Source organism: Falco punctatus, assembly GCF_963210335.1.
Source record: "Falco punctatus genome assembly, chromosome: 12".
In the NCBI taxonomy this organism is placed as follows: Eukaryota; Metazoa; Chordata; class Aves; order Falconiformes; family Falconidae; genus Falco; species Falco punctatus.
In genome coordinates this window covers 8,060,375-8,080,003 of record NC_137592.1, presented here as the reverse complement: position 1 = coordinate 8,080,003, position 19,629 = coordinate 8,060,375, and the positions used below count along the sequence as shown (strand labels likewise).

The following is a 19,629-nucleotide window of genomic DNA, read 5'->3' as shown; positions in this document are numbered from 1 at the left end:
AGTTGCTCTCTCACTTCTCCCAGCTGGATAATAATCTTATTCCTTCAGACAAGTTGTTCGCAGGTTTCCATTTAAAGGAGTAGAGAATGAAGAGCTAAGCAGTGTTTGGACCGATCCCAGTGCATATATTGAATGTAAAGCTTTTGAGCTGGTCAAGTAAGAGTTGCAGGTATGCTGATTTTGGTACCAAGGCTGCCCCTTGAGCTAGCCCCCACAGCTCAAGCCCTGAGCACTGCAGGATGGAGCTGCTGGGGCTATTTAGCAGCTGGACAAAGTAAGGAAAAAATAGGTGCTTGGTTTGTAAGCCCTGCCTGTTCCTTGACAGCAGGACCAGGTCCCTGGCCAAAGCGTGGGAGCTGTGAGCTTAGGTCATTGAGGAAGGGGACAGATGCGGCAATTCATAACATCCCATTCAGACTGCCCCAGACATCCAATGCAGGCACAGATTACAAGGAAAAGAGGTATGTGTGTCCCTAAAAGTACCTATCTTGGATGCCTCAAGTTGGTTAGAGACAGACACTGCAAATATCTTTCTGTTCTGACAAAAGTGGGTCATGTTAACTGCTCTGCTGTACAGCCAGGCAGGGAAAGGTCAAATGCCTCACCTTGCAAATGCTTACATGAGCGCTTAATCTCTCTCCTGCGAGCAGTCTAGCCAGCTTCAATACAACTGTAGATATTTCATAAAGAAGAGGAAAGATGTCTAACCTGCTGTCTGCCTCTGAGGGGATCTGGGGGGGGACAGAGATCCCAGTCCCCCACCCGAGCCAGTCCCTCAGTTTGTTCCAGCCTCCTGCAGCACAACTCCAGCGTCAAGCCTGATAAGAACATCACCACCCCAGTACTTTTACTTATACAAAGCCGTGGCAGGGCTGGGCTGAGCCCCTCCAGATTTAACACACAGAAGGCTACTCGCATTTTCCGGCAGCTGCTATTATCTCAGGCCCCAGACCGTGATTAATGCTCCCTGAGCCAATAAACCAGCAGCTCTACTACCAGAAAGGGAAAGATGCTACCCACTCCCCAGACAACCACATAATAATAATAAAAAAAAACCCACCAAAAAACTTACCCCCTTTGGGCTTGCTCACTGCAATATAGGTGAGTCTTCAGGCTCTGCTGAGATGCCACACTCACCCCACCCAGGGAGAAATCCGCAGCCACCCCAGCCCACCACCTGTAGCCACTTGAGTCTCCAAACAAGGCAGATCAGGCAGCCCTGAGCCCCTCCTCAGCTCCACCTGCCCCCAGCTGCTGGGGCATTTGGAAGCCTCTCCTCATCACCAGTGAGCAGGAACTCGCGCAGCCTTGGAAGGTAACACCTCAAATCAGCCACCATTTCTGGAAACAGTAGGTGACCTCTCCAAGGACGCTCCCACCTGGCCTGCCCCTTCAAGACACATGGGGTCACAGGGGGAGCCCCAGGGCTGAGCCTCCAAAAAGCTGTGGAGAATCACTAAAAATGGAACTTGTGCCCTGGCTGGAGCTGAGAAAAAGCAGTTCCTAAGTCAAGCTGCTCAGGTTCCTTGTGTCATGGAAACATGAGCCCTGCTGAACCATAATCACTGTTCTGATCTTCCTGGGACAGGGGACAAAGTTACACAGAAAATGGTATCTACAAACGTCTCTATTTGGAAACAAATACGTATGTTACTCCACTAAATTAACTCAGCTAAAGAGATGGAAATTAGATCATTTAAAAGCAAAGAGCTCTCCCATATTGTTTCAGCAGAATCATCTTTTTTTACATAGCCAGGCAAGGGGCTCATTCTGGGGGAAAACAAACACATCTTTTATGATTATAGCCATTCAAAGCTGTTTCTTGCACTCTGAATTGTCTGACATGAAGGATCAACGGTGTCCTCAGATGATGATTTAATTAAAAACTCCTCCTTTCTTCAAGTTGGGATCTGCAAAAATGCTCTGAATGGCTGATGGATGATTTGCTATTACCTTGCCTGCTTTCTTTTTAATATTTTTTTTCAGAATTTTAATTGCTGCCATTTGAGGATTATTGATTAACTGTAATTGCTCCTTTTCTCAGGCATCTCCCTCGTTATCTCCAGCTATGTGGTTATGCAAAAGACAAAAGCGGAGCGCTTCAAAACTGTAATGGGTTTCCTTGTCCTTGTTAATGAAAATACAGATAGCTTGATTACGTGTGTGTTCAACTCCTATGCCTGGACCCTGCACTGGCTTAAACTTGAAAGTGGATCAGCCTGCAAATTCTTCTTGCTTAAGGAAAGCATTCAAAAAGCACCAAAAAACTTTTTTATAGTCCAGTCACATTAGACAGAACCTACACCAGTGAACTCTTTACAGCACAGGAAACTCCCAAGTGCAAAGAGAAATCCCGCTCTGCCTTCCAGCCCAGGCAAAGGGAAGAAAGTTCCTCCTCCTGCCTGTTTCTTCACATTTCAGGTACATTCAAGAGTTCACATTTCAAAATACAGGGCCAAATGCATTATTTCACATCAGCCATCAACTGCAATAGGCAGAAAGCAGCTCTTTGCTGCAGGTTTAAGGTGATGCTCTAATTTTAGTCTGAGGATTATGGTCTCTGACTACAGTGTTATTGGGAGGCAGCAAATGATCCTGTTAGAGCTGGTCTGCTAAGGCTGGTGTACCTTAATACACAGATAGTGCGGTTCAACAAAAATCCTACCCTGCATCATTAATTCAAGAGTAATTATTTTTAGAAGCTGATCATCAGCTACGTGGAAGTTCATTACCAGAATTTGTCTAGAGATAAGTTTTAGATGCTGAGCAGCTGTCCACAAGACTTAAAAAACTTTATGAAACACAGTAGTAGAAATTTGAGAAATTATTTCCTTTAATTTTTTTGTCCAGGGATGCCTGTGTCCTGTTGCTGACCTGCAGCCCAGGGGGCAAGCCAACCCCATGCTCAGCTCTACCCTGGCCCCACCACTGCAACCGGGTACAATCCCCCTCATCCACAGACTGTGTGAGCGTCCCACAGATCTAGAAAAAATAGAGACAAGAAGTTGCAGCAGTCAGAGGCTGCAGAAGCTTCGGCACCTGCACCCCGCAATGGGCTCACCAACCCAGTAAACTCTTCCATGGTATGACAGGCAAGCAGACCACTTGTAAAGGATACTGCTGGAGTGTAAATTGAAGGGCAGCAGGGAGACATATGAAGGGAATCGTGGATATCTGATCCGGTTTGAAAAGACAGCTTGGGTAGGCAGCTAATTGGGAGCCTAGGGAAACAGCTTCCCGGGCTGCACACAGCAAGCAGCTTGTGGAGAGGGGAGCTATAGGTTTTCTGCATGAAGGACTTGACTGCTAAGTCAAGTATGGTATTGATGGTAAATGCATTTCATCACTAAATTTTTGTACATATATAAAAATACAGCAGAGAAAAACCAAAAACAAGGTATGCCAAATTTTCTGTGCCTTTTTTCACTTTTCTAGGGAAAATTTTCTTCCAATACACAGGGGGAGACAGCACAGGTGGGAATGCTTTCACTTAAATAGCAGTAGGCTGAAGCAATTCCTTATGTTTTGTTCAACAAAAAATAAAATACTGAGACTTATTTAGGAAAAATTATGGTCAAGACAATGTGTTGGGTTTTTTTCCTATCAATGTGGCTTGTTTTTTTTCTTTTATTTATGCACATGAAAACAATTCTTATAGTTCTGCATCTTTAAGGAGAGGCAGTTATTCTATATAAAAAGATGAAGATTCATCAATAATTTATTATTAAATCTCTGCTCTGCTGTGAGTAGTGGACAGTCTTCAGGCACATGCTGGGAACTTCAGCTGCTTTTAAACTTGAGTTCTTCTTTTAGTCTCACAAAGCAAAACCGACATCAAAACAAAGATAAGGAAAGGAATCAAGAGGATCTTCTGGGTAGAGAAGACAACCTAAAGAGTTGGACAGTCAAGTCAATGCAAGTCATGTGTGTGTGTGAGAGAACCAGGATTTTAAAAATTAAGGGGGAGAGATCCCACTTTTTATGATAAAGCGATTTTGGAAAGCTGTAACAGAGCAAAATGTGGCACTTAAATAGAAGAGAGAAGACCAAGGTTGGAAAGAAACAATAAAGGATTTCACAGGCGAATTCCCTCTTGGAGGCTTATCATAAATGTTATTCCTGTCCAATTGTAGGAAGTTTCTTGCAGTGCTTTGGCAAGTCCTCTCTTTTCTTGTTGTCATCAAAATACGTTTCAATGGATTTTTGTCATGTGATTCAAGGAGATTAGTAGTAGAAATTTTTCAAAAGCACCTTATTTTAACAAAACATTTCCATTAAACTCAAAATTTTGGCCTGCACCTTGCTCCTTTGGAAGGCAATGGCGTTTTTACTTTTGGCTTCAGTCAGACCAGAGTTGGGCTGGTGGGGAAGAGGATGGACAGCGTACAGGTGTGTTGTGGACATCTGTATATTGAAAGCAGAGAAGACAAAATTCAGTCCTGTGACTGCCATTAGGGACTATGGGGAACCTGAGCTGGTCCCGGTGGTCCCACAAGCAGGGACAGAAAGGGGCTTATTCACATTATCTCGATGTGTCCAAATTAAGAGCCCAACATTAACATAGGAAAGAAGAGCGATACAGAGTATTTGCACTGGAAAACTGACTGTATTAGCAGGCATTTATATTTGATGTATAAATTTAAATGACGTGAATACCCATCTAAGTGTGGAACCCGTGCCTGATGTAACAGTTAAAGCAAGGCAAGGCATTTGACCATCTGACTAAGCAATCTGAAGGCACATTCCCTGCTAACTGAAGTCATACGTCAAACCTTGACTTGTTTCCCCAATCTCATGGGAAAAAAAAAGCATCTTGTGCCGAGAGAGCAGGCAGACTGCAGCCACTAGGTGGGATAACTGCCTAGCGGGCAAGGCGCCCGGGAGAGAACGGCGCCGCAGAGCAGCACCCAGCCTTTGGCTGGCATTGCTTGGCAGGGCTGGGCAAGCAAAGCACCACACTACGTGTTAAACCTGCCTCGGTCAGGGAGCAGATTTAGGAGAGTACAACATCTCCTTAATATTCATATTTGTTCTCTGTAATTGCTCTGTTCACATTCAAGTGGTTTTATAACTTGACTATTGCGGAGCTCCATAATTGAACTTGCCACATTTGCAAACATCCTAACAGGGTTGTTTCAGAACCTTGCAGAAACTGTAATACCATAGTAAAGGAAATGGACAAAACTCTTGAAATCAAATGGTCTGGCTTAATTTACATCAGAAGGAATTTGTCCTGGAGATTTTTGTGCCATGTTTTATGGAGGGAGGAAAAAAAAAAGTGATAGTTCCGCTTTAATATTTACGACACATCTTTCATGCATCTTTAACAGCATTGTTTATAAAAAATGCATTAACAGTTCTGTTTTGCTTCAGGCGGGGGGATCCTTTACAGGATAGATAGCTTGATTTGGATCTTAATGATGACAATGTTCCACCTCTGTTCCATGAATTAATGCATCTGGGAGATGAACTCCAGAGCAAAGACATGAGTGGGAGCTTGGCCTTTGCACATGAATATTCTTAAGGAAAAAGCACGAGCTTTTTCTCCTTACAGCTTAAAGCAGCTCAGAAGGCTCCCAAAAACAGCAGGAGAGAAGTTGACCATGCAGTAGGAACAAAGAGATAAAATCAGTATTAATAATTAACACCGTTGCCCACCGCTCCCCAATTCATGTAAGCGTGTGGTTTTCCTCATTCTGTTTTTGTTGTCTTTCCCTTATTTCTCTTTGAACTAGTATGCCTCTTAAAAGAGGGTAGGGATTTTGTTGTCCCAGACCCACTTCCAGACCAAATGATTGATTACCATCTCATTTAGCCTCTCCTAGGAATCAATACGATGCTGCAAACCTTGCTTCCATTGTGAAGTTACCATAAAAAATATCCATATGGGTATTCCAATGGGAATAGTTAGAGTCCCAGTATGAACAGGTTTGCACAGAGGCTTGCACGTGACTTTGCCAGGTAACAGAAAACAATTTCTGCAGGTGAACAAGTTAGCAACAAGTTGGGTATAAATCTATATACACATAGTATTTTGAAAACAGTGAAGATGCTTATTTGGCAGGAGGAGACTGCAAATGCCTCTTACATGAGTTAAGGATCAGGAATCTGCAATCCTTAAGAAAATGTAGGACTGAAATATTAATGAATCCCAGGCAAATCCTAAACAAGAGGTACAATACCAAGACGAGCAAGTTTCTTCCACTCAAAATCCTCTTCCACCAAAGCAGTCTGAGGATATAGGGTTGCTTAAGAAGCCAGGCTGGTGTGAATAGATCACTTTTACAACTAAATTAATGATGAAAAGTATTTTTGGGCATCATAGCATTGATTTCCCTTCCAACGAGAGCCTCGCCTGCCTCCAAAACTGTAACAGAAAAGTCCGTTGATCAACATGGAAAGAATATTCTGGGTGATCCAATTAACCGTTCAATGTGCAGGAGAAAGAATTTGATTTCTTAGCATTTTCAAAAGGATTTAGAATTACAAAACTAAATCAGAATAATTTTTATGTATGAAGTGATAAAGACGGGAGATATCCTACCGATACTGGATTGCCAACATCCTAGCTAGAAAACAACCATATATTAACAAATTTCAGCCTAAACAGCCACAATAAGCAAAAGCATAAAAGGAAAAAATTGTCATACGGTTTCAGAAACTGCTACTGGCAATGGGTACTGCAATTTCTCACTTCTAACAATCAGACATTCTAAGGGAGCTTGTGCTTTGGAAACTACCACCTCTAGGTCTTACACTGTGACAAGCCAGGCTCTGCTAAAAATAGCAACCAACAAGGAAAAGAAACCAAACATTTTTGTCAATGGTGTCATTTTTTACAAATAGGGCATCGCTGGAAATGCATTTTGTGCCACCTTTTAAAAAGTCCTTTGCCTCCCACTAATTTCAGCTGAAAATCCACCCAATCCGGTGTGCTGTCAGTCACCATGAAGGGGCTCCATGTCTCCAGACTCATGTGGGCTTGTAATTAAATGAAATGCTGCAGTTGTTGCTGAGCACTGGACACAACTCAGTGTCTCCGTGCCTCCTCCAGGTATGTCCACTTCTGTTCCTCCCTGCACCCCTGATCAAAGTGCTCAGGATAAGAGCTCAGGGTTTCCTTGGTTTTAGGAGATCTAACAGCAAAGTGTGGCAGCAAGGCCCTTTGACAGGCTGAGAAGTCACGTCTCATAGGTCTCGGAGGAAATCAGCCTCTGACATGAGACCAGAGCCCTTGGTTTTTGACATCGCACTTCCACCGTGAGTGCATCTATTATTCTTCTGTGGGCACCGAAAGATATGTCAGTCACATGGCTAAAGGACAGAGGAGAGCTATGGGAATGAAAACCCTCTAGAGTGACATGGTTTCATGCTGTTTCTTTAAATTTTTGTCTGGCAAGTGAAATATATTTCACCAGAAGGTGGGAAAGGACTTGGAACAAAATTGATCTTGGCTGAGCAAACATTTGACAACGTTCTGTGGGAAACAACCATCTGTCTTGGGAGATATCAACTCCAGGAGATACTGATGGCACTAAAAATATCTGCCTTAGTCCACAATCCCACAGCATTCAGTTTTCAAGCACGGAGAGCCTCAATTCTTCAGCAGTAAACCTTTATTTTTATTTCTGGAGTGTGGACTTACCAGGTGTGCAGTGAAAGGCTTGGGTTTGTTCAAGATGCAGCCACACATATTTTGGCACCTGGACTGAGTGGAAATTATAAAAGAGCTGCAGAGAATTAATATGGATTAAATGGAAAAAGGGCTTTGTGCTCTGCTTCACAAGTACAGACCGTACACAAGAGATGGATGTCTCTATCTCAGAAGAGCTCCTTGGAGCAGTTTGGCAGACTAGTTTCTTCTGAGATATACGAGAGGAGAAGAAAAAAAATAAGTTATCTTCAAAAGAAACTTTAAAAACATACCATGAATTCAAAACAGTTCTTTACTCCTCACTGCCAAAGAGGCTAATGTATTTATTGAAACTGAGAAGCATCCCCCACCCCACGGATCATTAAGATTTAGATCATTCACCTTCCATACGTGGATAAAAATCAAGACAATCCAAAGCTGTTCCAGGGAGATGTGAGGATGGGGCAGCCTAAATTCACCGATGGATGTGCTGCATAAGAGTTGCCATAGCCACCTTCATACCTTTGATTTGCTGGTTTCCTGCTGTCCGGGCAGGTGCTTTTCCATGGGCCTGTGAAGGAAGTAAAAGTTATTTTTACTACAGACTGGAGGTCTTGCTACCAGGACATATTCCTGGTCCTTTGGAAAAGGCAGCCTCTTGGCCCTCAGGGGTCTCTGTGGGATATCAGAGACAAAAGGATTACAGGTGAAAGCCTTGACCTGCTGTCTCATATCTGCCCCAGCGCCTCTTGCTCTCTCCACCTGCGATCGGCACAAACTCCATGCAAGAGCTACACCAACATCCACACCTTCTCACAAGGAGCTTCATTTGCAGCAAGAACAAGATACTCACTCCTTTCACAGCAACAACTAGTGTTTTTCTCTTTTGAGCCCTACCCCATGGTATTTCCATCTCTGGGGATATTCATTAGGCTATTTCTCATTTTCCTGTGGTTTTCCTCTTTGGGGGAGGTTTTTTTAATTGTGTTTGAGATGGGTTTATGGTTGCACAGAAGAGCCGATAACAAGTGCCACACATTCGTGTCAAGAACAGGAACAAATGATGCTTCCTGCTGACATTCCCCTGCCACCAGCAACTATCTACCAGTGAACCCCAGAGCTGGATGGGCTTTTTGCATGTTTAGTCTCTACTAAAGAGGACTTCTTTTCCGTGGCCAACATAATAACCCCATGGGAACCCATGCGGCTTACCTTGCAGGAGAATGGCTGTTCAGCATAGCCAAATGACCAAAAGGCAGGGACATGAAAAGGGGTAGGCTTACCACAGCATAACTTTTTGGCATGATGAAGGCAGCTAAGATAAGCTAGACTGGCATCAGACTTGAGGAATAATAAATAATAATAATTCAATAATAATTCAAGAACAATAAAACCGATAATAATAACAATAATGACAACAACAACAATAATAATAACAACACAATGATGACAATGATGCGTGTTGAAGACCTATGGCTGAGTCTTCCTCAAAAGCTGACTCAGATGATATAAAATAGAGCAGGAAATAATATTAAAACCAATCAAATACTGCAGTGATGGAGGAGAAAGTTGCAACGACTGCTTCATCCAGATATACCCAGGTGGATAAAGAGAAGGGGGTGTCCTAGCAGCACAGGGTGTTTCACGGGACAGATGCAACAGAAAAGGAGAATTCCCACTTCTGCATTAGTTGAGAATGAAACTACTTTAGAAAACAGTAGTTTCATGGCCCTGGAATAGTGAATATTACATGTGTAGGGGGAAAGGGAGCAGGGTTTTGTTTACTGGGCAACTGGAGCAGAGCAGAGCTCTCTGGGGAGCCAGAGCGATGTTGGATTACAGCCAGGAAAGAAGTGAAAACACCTGAAAGAGGAGGGCAAGCAGGAGAAGGGATTTCTCCCTGCACATACAGTGAGAGAAGGAGCTGAGACAGAAGGCTGATAGGATGCACACTTCTTTAATGATTTTTTTTTTTCTTAGTTGGGTTTGTTTGCATGACAGCTCTGAAATAGGATAAAGTACAGAGAAGGGCAATGCTGCATAATGTGAACAAGAAAAGAGAACTGTTCAGCTTTTTCATCTAAATGCATGAAAATCTCTGTGAGGTCTGTGTGGGGTGGAGGAGGGGGGGCATGTATTTAAAAAAAAATTATGCTGAAGTAAATGATGACTCCAGTGAGAGAACAGACTCAATCTGAAGGCTCATAAGCACTGCTGAAATTATGAACTGTGCTAATAGTCCCAGGCTGTGTTTCAGAATACTGAATGGGGCATTGACTCAACAAACACGTCAGCAGGACAGAATTTAACACCAGAAAGCCCTCTGTAGTTCTTCAGAAGTGTTCAGCTGTGGTCACGGGGACCTGACTGAAGGGATGGGATGGATGATACTGCTGTAGTATGGACCTGCCCATCCACAGGTAGCTCCTGAACCCACCAAGGAGGGTGTCCACTTATGGTGACATGTCAAACTGCCTTTGTAAAAGTCACTGCACTCATCCTGCTGATCCTCTCTGCCTCCTTCATCCCAGTCTTTTCCTTCACACCAGCACCTTGCACCACTCTGCAAGGGAAGGATGAAGCCTCTTGCAAATTGGACTTGTGAGGAAAAAGAAGAGGAATGGAAAAGCCAAGAGATTCAGGACTGGACATATCCATGGAGGGGACAGACACCCCAGAGTGAAGAGACTTGCAGGTTTGGTGGTGGAAGCAAAGAGCACGTGCTTTGCTTCCTGCTTAGTGGTGACACAAAAATCTCAATCTGTCACACACTGCCAGGGATGGCTGCCACCCGCGTTCTGGCTGCCTTCCTCTATGCTTCATTGAACAGGGGCCATCTGTGTGCTAAGGCGACCTTTGAGGGTGACAAATATGAAGAAAACACTTGAGAGACACTGGACTGCTGCTCAAGGCCGGAAGATATTGGTGGCACCTTACCAACGGGAGATCTTGCTGGCTTTGTATCATCTTTCCCAGATGTCCAAACCCAAACAGGTTCCCTTTTAGCATCTGAGAGAAGACCATCATATCTCACAAAACACAGGCTGGCCTGAAAACTAAAGAAATGAAAATCAGGCCGTTATAAATAATAACCGGTGACTCCAGATCAAGCCCCTTACCCCCAGACCTCCAAAACTCAAATCCAGATGAAGCCAATTAATGTAAAAGAACTGCATATGGTCACTAATAATACATACACTTCAGCTGTCCTGTGCAAGCCAAAGCACTTCTGCCACATCATCTAATGCTTTATATCTGTGCACTCTCTAATCAGTAATGATTTATTTATGTACAGTTATGGTGTGCCCTGAAACACATAGCTTACTAATTAACTCATAGCCACCTGGAATGGTAATTAGCACAACAAAATCTGGAGCAAATCCGTAAGGCTGATCATGGGATCTACATGCTTGAATCACTGAAAATAGCCAGCCTCGATGGTTTTATCCCACGTAAGGACAGAACGTGCATTTCAAGTTGAGTGCCGAAAGGCTGTCCTGTGCTAATGACAGATCTGAAAAATCAGGCTCCACTGGTGCGGGGAGCTGCAGGCGTGATGTCCCTGGCCTTCAAGTCTGCACAGTAGCACAAGGGTGTGACTTTCAATACCATATTAAAGAACTGGAACTGGAGCAAGCACTGAAAGTCTTTTATCCCATGGAAGCATCGCTGCCCAGTGCTGTCCCTAAAACAACTTTATCCTGCCAACAGACCACGGACTGGAGCTTTTGTGATGGAGAACTACAGATCTGCATGGGACCATTGCACAGGAACCAAAGCAAAGACGATTTGGTCGAAAGACTTCATACTTTGTGTGGATGTGCAAAAGAACTACTAAGCTGATACAAAGCCTTCTGACATTGCAACCGTTGGGTTTGAGGCTCCTGGTATTTTAGTACTTACTGCCTTGACTCTTTTGCTGCCACAAGGAGTTACAATGACTGGGCATTGCTCGTGAAACTCCATGCTGTGCATTTGCTGCTGAACAGTTAATTTAATCCTGCTGGAATGGCAGAGGTGAGCTACAAAGGATGAACTGTTTCCTATCTGCATTTAAGCTCCTTCGTGCCTTCTAAAGGACTCTGCCTAAAATCAGTGAAAACCTGCCCGCTCCTATGCCTAATTGCCATAAATGTGTGAAAACAGAAACCAGCATAGTTAGTAATTATCTCTTCATTATGCCAATGTGCTTCTGATAGCATAATCATGATCAGAAACACATGATTCTCCTCATCATTTTCTGTTTGGAAATTTAGCTTCTTTTTCTGTTAATAAGGATTTAAAAAAAAAAAAAAACCACAATAAAACCAACAAGAAACATCCTTTGAAGCCTGTATCTGTCCACACAGCAGTCACTAACAAAACATCCCCTGACCTGAAGAATCAGACTCTGCAGCAGCAAACAGCAGCAGAAAAAGCAGGCACATAAAAATGCTAGAGAGAAGGGCACATAAAACTCATCTAAAGCTGAGTTTGAAAAAGAATTTGGTGCCTGTCACAGGTGGCTCAGCTTGCACATCATCTAGGGGCAATTTTCATTAGGATTAATCAGCCAGCAGTTTCCCTCCTCGTGGTCTTTTAACCATTTATTGCTTACAGTGCAGTTTAGGAGGCTCTGCAATAGACACTAAAGCATTTAGGAGAGGCAGCAGAAGTCACTCCAAGGGAATAAGTTAAAGCTCAGCATGTGCCCTTTGGCTAGAAGTCACAAAGCATCCCTGGAAACATTGAGCAGAACCCTGAGATGGAAGGCAGAAGACAAGAGCGCACCTTTCCCGCTCCCTACCAAGGAGGCTGCCAACACCCAACCTTGATCTGTGCATTACATGCAATGTAAACGCAGCCATTCCTGCTAATCTTATGGTAAGTCTGATTTCAAATTCTCTCTGTGCCTGCATAGCCTTTATATCCACTCCTCTCTCTTCTCGTCTCCTTGTCTTTAAGGACTGCCTGCCCTTGGCACGTCTCTTCCTTCTTTCACTATCTGTCAAAAAACGTTCACATTCTTCCTCATAACTGTGCTGATACAGTCTTCTGTCCCATCACCTCCAGCTGTCCAGTCATTAGATGCTTTTTGAGAAATAAAATAAATAAAGTTAATAAAACTTATGATCTTGAGAAAACATTTGCTTTGGATATTGCACAGAGAATTTAAGAAGCTAGGATCTCCCAGTTTTAGGAACCAAGGGATTGTTTTACATAGTATACTGCCTTTTTTGCAGAGCTGATCAGAAAACACTGGTCTGAAATATTTATTCCAGAACTAGTGAGTACTGGCAGCTGTGCCTGAGATTTTGAAAAGGACAAAGGATGCTTCTAATTAGAGTCCAGTTTATTTAGTAAGGCAGCATAGGATTTAGGAATAAGCCCGGATTAATTTGTTCATTATGCCATTTTACAGGACAGCAAAGCCAGTGGCTGACTGTCACCTTCAAGAGACTGAGCCATGACTTCTGTACAAAAAAGCAGTGTGGCTGGGGGAGGTGAGAACAGCTGTGCACCCATTTGCCAGTGGCTTGAGGACTGGCCACCTCTTAGGTAAAGATGAGCAGCCACAGTGGTTTAACCCTGACTCTATACAGCTCCTCATTTCTCTGGCAAATTGAGTTGACTTTCAGGACAATTAAACTATTTGTGCCCCCATCCATTCTGGCTGGTGCTGTTAAATTCCGACGCAAAATGAGTCCAATTTGAAACAACAGCATTGGTAATAGTGCAGCTCCTTGTAATGAGATCCTCTCATCTCATTTGATGAGTTAACAGTGAGCAATCACAATAGTTAGCAATGCAGACTAAGCCTGCCTACTGACATCTGAGCTAGCAGAAGGGGAGGGAGCTTGCACATCAGCGTTGAATTTATGGGCTCCCTCAAAACTGAAGTCAACCCCTTCCTGCACAAGGACCAGCAGTCCCAAAATAGTGTCAAGTTTGCCACCTCTCAGCCAGAAAAATCTCCCTATGGGCAACCACAAACCTTTGCAAATGAGTGTGAATCCAAGCCCAAAGCTGTCACAAAAACGCGTCTAGAAGTAACCCTTCTGTTCATCGTCTGCTATAGCAAGGGCATGCTGCCTTGTTCTGAGTGGCAGTCCCTACCTTGTGCCTGGAGTCCAGCAAGCTGCAGTTTCATTTGTTGCAGTCTAGTAATGAGCACACCTGCTTTTGGCTTTCAGGAAAGTCCAGCTCTGCTTTTCTTTCCGCCCCCCACCCCCCACGCCCCACCCCCCCCAAAAAAAAAAAAAATCCCAGTATGGTCAGCAGTTCCTCCAGATTAGTCTCAGAAAGCTGAACACCACCACACACACAGATATAAGGACCTCTACAAACATTTCTGCATGCCATGCTGAGTGCTATGTGTGTTTCGTCCACCTTGCCTTTTCTCACTGAAATTCAGAATGCGTCACCTTTCTTAGAAAAATCAGACCAATCTCATACAGAGAAACCTGACCAAAACTGGGCATGTCACTGCATATGCATTTTTCCCAGAGGGGAGGATGTGAAGGCAAACAAAATACGGCAGATGCTAGTTATGGTGTTTAACGTGCTGCTGGAAGGTGCTCAGATCCTATAGCGATGAGAGCTCAGAATTCTATAGTGCAGAAGCCAAACACTTCAAGATGAGCTTTTCATGTTGCTCTGTTTTGAAATACTTCAAGATGATGTGGCACAGAAATAATTTAGGCAAGAACAGATTTTCCTAAGCAAGACAGAATGATAAACCATTACGCTTTGTGATATACAGCTGAAATTACTTTACCTGAAAAGGCAATATCTCATCTGAAACACTATCAAAATCATTTCATTTTTCCATCAAAATGTGGAGAAGCTGAAGAACATTAAAGCAAAATTTCTTTGGATTGAAATACAGGCTGTCCTGCATGTACAGAGCTTCGGAAATCACCAGTTGTCTTCATCTTTTCCAATAATTTTGAATTAACTAAGCAACTACATCACTTGGTTTTTAAACAGCAGTGACAGACGTGGTTAAGTTCTCAGACGTATTACAAAATATCTGAAGCGAATGAAAAGGGAAAAACCAAACCCAAACCCAACCAGCTCACAGTTTGTGCCTGTTGCGTTATGTTACCATTTGACTTTTGGATGTTGGAGTTTGCTTTATCAGGAGTTGACACTATCTACTTGACTAAGCTCAAATACACAAAAATGTAATAAAACCACCAAAAATGTCATGCCTGTGAGCTTCAAAGCAGCATAAGGCTTGACTAATTTAACACCCTTTTTACTCTTAAAGGAACTGCTTACCCATTGATTCATCTTCTGTTCACCCAGGATCATCCTGTCACTGTTGCTTAAAGCTGTAGAGCATTTTTCTCTGTGCAGTAAAGAAAAAGAGGAAAAAAAAAATTACAGACATAATAAAAAATTTCATGGCCTCTGCTTAAGGCTTCAGAGCTACCTTGTGGTCTTTGTAGAAAAGCTCATTAAAAATGCATTGAGCTGGAGAGAGAGCAATTGCCTGCCTGTGCAGAAAAGGTTTGCAAAGGTGTGGGGCAGTTAAACGAGAGAAAAGTCCTCTCCTAGGGAAAGCAGTGACAGAGGCTGCTTTGCTCTTCTTGACTCATGGTTTTGATTCAAGCACAATGTCACAACTGATATGCATCTGATCACTTTTCCCAGCCAGGGCTGTTACATCCCCAGGGAGAGAAATCCCACCCTGGGAGGTGGGCATTGGTGGCTTGGTGCCTCTTGCACAGTGTCTTGCTAGAGAAAACCACAACAATCTCCCTGGCAAATGTGGAGCCATATCTAACCTGTGACAGGAAAATCCTGAAGTTGTGTCAAGGACAGTCAGTGACGTGGCTGGAGTGGGTGTCCCCAGGGCTCGCCGAGGGCCTTCCTGCAATAAACCCCATCTTCTGTGAATAATGCCGTGAGCTGTGGGAAAATCGTCCCTAAGGAAAGAGCCCACATCACCTTGAAATCCCATTCTTGTTGTAGCAACATACCCCGCACCAAAGTGTAATTCCAGAATAGATACAATTCAGTGCCACCAGCTGCTGATGTTAAAAAACCCCAAACCAGCAGACCCCAAAACATAACAAAACAAGTTGCCAAAGCCCAGGATGTTATTCAGATACAATAAGATTTTTTTAAAAAAATTGCTCATTACGCATCTTCTCTTACTGGACCCTTTAGATGTTGAATGTTCCAGCTTTTCTCTGGAAGCAGGGAAACAAGAAAACTTGTCCTGCTTTCCTTTTTCTTTCTTTTACTGAAGGAAGTGTGCCTTCTTTCCAAGGCAAATATTTCATAAGTTATTTTGGAAATCAGCAGCAGATCTGCAGTAGCATTCAGGTTCCTTCTTCATGTGGAATTTAGGATTACAGGGACCCAGGTATAACTTCATTAAAAAATATCAAAGAGAGTAGAAATAAGCAGTCAAAATTATCATGCAAAGTGGGAGCTGTATTTTTCCATGGGCAAGTATTAATTCTAAGACAAGAAGTACCCTTAATAAAACAGCTTTCCCTTATAACCAAAGATATTATTAAAACAAGAAGCTCTATGAAAACAATCCCCACCAAATATACCTGACAAAATATCTCCGTTTTCTTTTTTCCCTTACTTTTTTTTTTTTCTTTTTTCCCCTTTAAGGGAATCCTTTCTTCTTCTATTCTTTTGTTGTCACATCTGTGAGGATATTTGTGTTGTTCCTTTCAATATATTTCAGGTAGCCTGGCAGCACGTGTATTGTAAATCAAATTAAGATCCAGACAGAAGACATGAAGGGCTAAAAAACGTTACAGAAATCAGGGAAGGAGTGGGAGAGAAGCTGGGCTCAGAGCTGGTGCCTGGGGTCAGCTCTGTGGGTGCAAGGTGGGGTCTTTGCTGGTCCCCTACCTTGCGTGGGGTCAGGCTCATCACTCCCTGCATCATGAGCAGCTCTGTCCACCTGCCCTGTCACCCATCCAGAGCCTCTGGGCCTGGCCTGGCCAGGAAAATGAAACATAAGGAATAAAAGCAGCAAAGCAGGGGGTGAGCACTGCAACAGTGCAGAGGAAGGGGCTGCGGGAATCTCGCCCCATCTGTGATTCTTGCGAATGGCTGTACCTTGCTCTGGGAAGGAAATTGCGGGTATTTCATGGCAAAATCACCTTTTTGGAGGAAAGGGCAACACATCTCCTTATGCCAATTCAGTAGGAATAGCTCCTTAACATGGGAAATGTTAAAATAAGCATTTTTCTATCTGTTCGTTCCTTGTGACACCAAATATAATTTAATTTCTAAGAATACACAATGAGGACAGGTACATTTGCAGGCATGTGAAAGTCTGTGCATCAGTTTCTCAGCCTGCAATGCCCAAACGCAGCCAACAGACTGAGCGGCTCAGAGGCTGGAGAGGATTAACACATCAGGAGCAAAACGTAGCGAAAAAGCGTTTTTTTCCCCTCCTGTCCATGCCGCATTCCCGAGTGCCCAGAGAAGGGGAGCACATTTAAGAGACTGCATTGTACCAAGTGTCATATGGCATCGTTACATTTCAGATGTGCCAGAAGATAATTTAGATAAAGACCAACAGGCACAAGGACACAGAAGCATTATCAGCCACGACTCCAAGGATGACAGGTTGTTACCACAATTTCCTAAGAGGCTGCAGCTGTGAACTCCCTTTTTCTCTTATTTTTCACCCTCCCACTCAGCAACCTTCAGAAACTGGAGTTTAAGTCTCTTTTAAGTTGATGTGCTACAAAGGAACCAAAAGAAAGCCTCAAGGGGAAGATATTGGCTTTAGCGATTTGATCCAGCTTTTTACGTTGCTATTCTATGCCCCGTTCTGAGAAAAAGAAATCCCTTTATCCTCTGATTCCCTACCTAATCAAAACTAGGCTATTTTATCCAAATAGCCGAGCCATGTTGCTTAACGCCTGCATTGATTTCAGCCCCTGGAGAGGCAGATCTGAAAGATTTTCCTTGAAGGACTAGTCAGAAAGGAGAGTAATTTCTGCTGCTGCAGTTACGAAGCTCTACCTTTGTCACAAAATATTACTCTTCCCATCAGGAAAACAAATGGTGCAGCAGCGGGTGGAGGGACCGCAGGCGACGATGGGTGCTGGGTGCGGGCAGCAGCCCCGCGGTGCCCCGAGCAGTGGCTCAGCACCTTCCAGCACGGCGCACGGCCAAAGCGGGGTGCTGCAACCCAGCTCAGCTTTCGAGGGGGCTGTGCATTTTGCCTGCGTGGGGAAAGCATCAGGGGATGACGGCCTGTGGCACAGTTGCTGCTGGAGCAGGGAAGCGTGGCGTTTCTCAGGGCAAGTCTAGTGTTAGATACAGCTTCCTCAGGAGGCAGATGCCTTCACCGCATTTCTCGTATCCCCAAGGAGGGAGAGAAGAAAAACTACAGCGCCAGGGTGTCTGGTGTGATACAGAGCACATCATATGCAAGTACCGGGCATCTTCAGAGCCCCACCCCAGCTCTAGCGGACTCTGCTGTGGCTGCAGCTGCCCCTGCAGAGACAGGGGACCTGACCCTGACCCCAACCCTAACCTTAACCCAGCCTGCCCCCGTGGATGGAGATGTCAGGCAATGGACAAGCAGGGTTTTCCACAGCTCACAAAACCAGAAAATCATAAAAGGTTTCAGGGTTCTTCCACCTCCACAATCCCTTTGGCTCCCAAAATCATGCAGATGAAACCCAGCTGTCATTACACAGCTGGGTCCCTAGCAGCAGCAGAGGGGAAGAGAGTGGATTTCAAAATAGTTTCAACTACAAGATGAAGCTGTTTGATTCAGTCAGATGAACTCTAGGATTCGCTGTGCAAATGGAATACTGTGCCTGGGTTTTGTTTCTTTGCTTTCTAATACTTTTCTTTCTTTACATTTCTAACATTTCCTCACATGCTGCTCTGTCTTGGCCTTTACTGAAAGAAAAACATATGCTGCAGAAGTGTTATCCAGTCTTCAACCCAACACAAACTCTAAAAATATTCTTAACCTCATTCCTGCAATCTCAAATACTCATAACAGCAAATATAGCTAGATCCACTCTACCAGCACCCGGCCTACTAAAGCCAATATACACTTCTATCAAGCCCTAACCCAGACCACTAGTCTCCATGAATTCCAGATTAAGGTCAGGCCAATACCTGATCCTGCGCCCTGCCTTCACTCTTATGACTCCCAATACCTGCAAAATGAAATGTATCACCACCAATCCCCCATACCGGGAAGAAGGTTCTCCACTAAGCAGTACTCACCTGCTTCTACTTTCCCCTCTGTCTCCACTTAAATCTAACATTGACCTTTGCTTTAGTACATCAAGGTGAACTGCAATGTGCTCACACCAGCATGCTAACTCCTTCTGAACACTGCCTCACGCCAACATATCTTCACGTGCTGACCCCAAATGAAGCAGAAATAATGCGGATTTTTTTCTTTTTTGCAGCAGAGCATCCCAGAAGACCTTGTGCAAGGTGCATGGCCCAAGGAGATGACGTTGCATTGCCATCCCCTGTTGCTGTTACTCATGCTTTATTAAAGGCAGGCAGGACCCTGAGGTTTTCTCCAAGCAGAGATGCAAAGATGAATTTACTGCTTCAAGAAACAGAACTGGTGGTGCAGAAAGCCACCAATTACTGGATTATGATTTGCTTTGCAGCTTTTCTGGCCAAGCCTTCCATGGAGGCATTGATACTTAGGCTTTTCTCTTTTGTTCTTTAGGGGGGGGTTTTTTGGTTGGTTGGTTTTTCTTTAAAATTCATTTGTTTATAAAAAAAGTCATATGGTCCTGCCTCCTATTTTCTCATCTGAAAGTTTATTTAAAGGAATCTTCTCCTTTTCGTCTTTAGTTAACCCCAAAGGAATGAGAAGTGTCTGATAATATTATCAAACACTTTGTCCAGTCAAAACATTGACAATTGGTCAAATTTTAAGCAAAATGCATCAAGCCTGTCCTGACAGTCATTTTTATGAGCTGGGTTTGCTTCCAGTTTCAGGTGGTTATCAGCATCTCTAGGGCTTGATCCAGGGCTCTGAG

The 19,629-nt window shown here is 43.7% G+C and overlaps 1 protein-coding gene across 1 annotated transcript in view; it reads right to left on the bottom strand.

Moving 5' to 3' along the window:
* Positions 1-1,046: 1,046 nt before the first annotated feature.
* LOC308071802 (uncharacterized protein) overlaps positions 1,047-19,629 on the bottom strand; it is a 110,798-nt gene continuing 92,215 nt past the window's right edge. The window contains exons 4-6 of the mRNA XM_080407767.1: positions 14,897-14,966; positions 8,156-8,204; positions 1,047-7,862 (exon numbers count right to left, since the gene is read on the bottom strand). Coding sequence (XP_080263893.1) covers positions 7,822-7,862; positions 8,156-8,204; positions 14,897-14,966 — 160 coding nt within the window. The 3' untranslated portion in view covers positions 1,047-7,821. The remainder of the gene's footprint in view (positions 7,863-8,155; positions 8,205-14,896; positions 14,967-19,629) is intronic.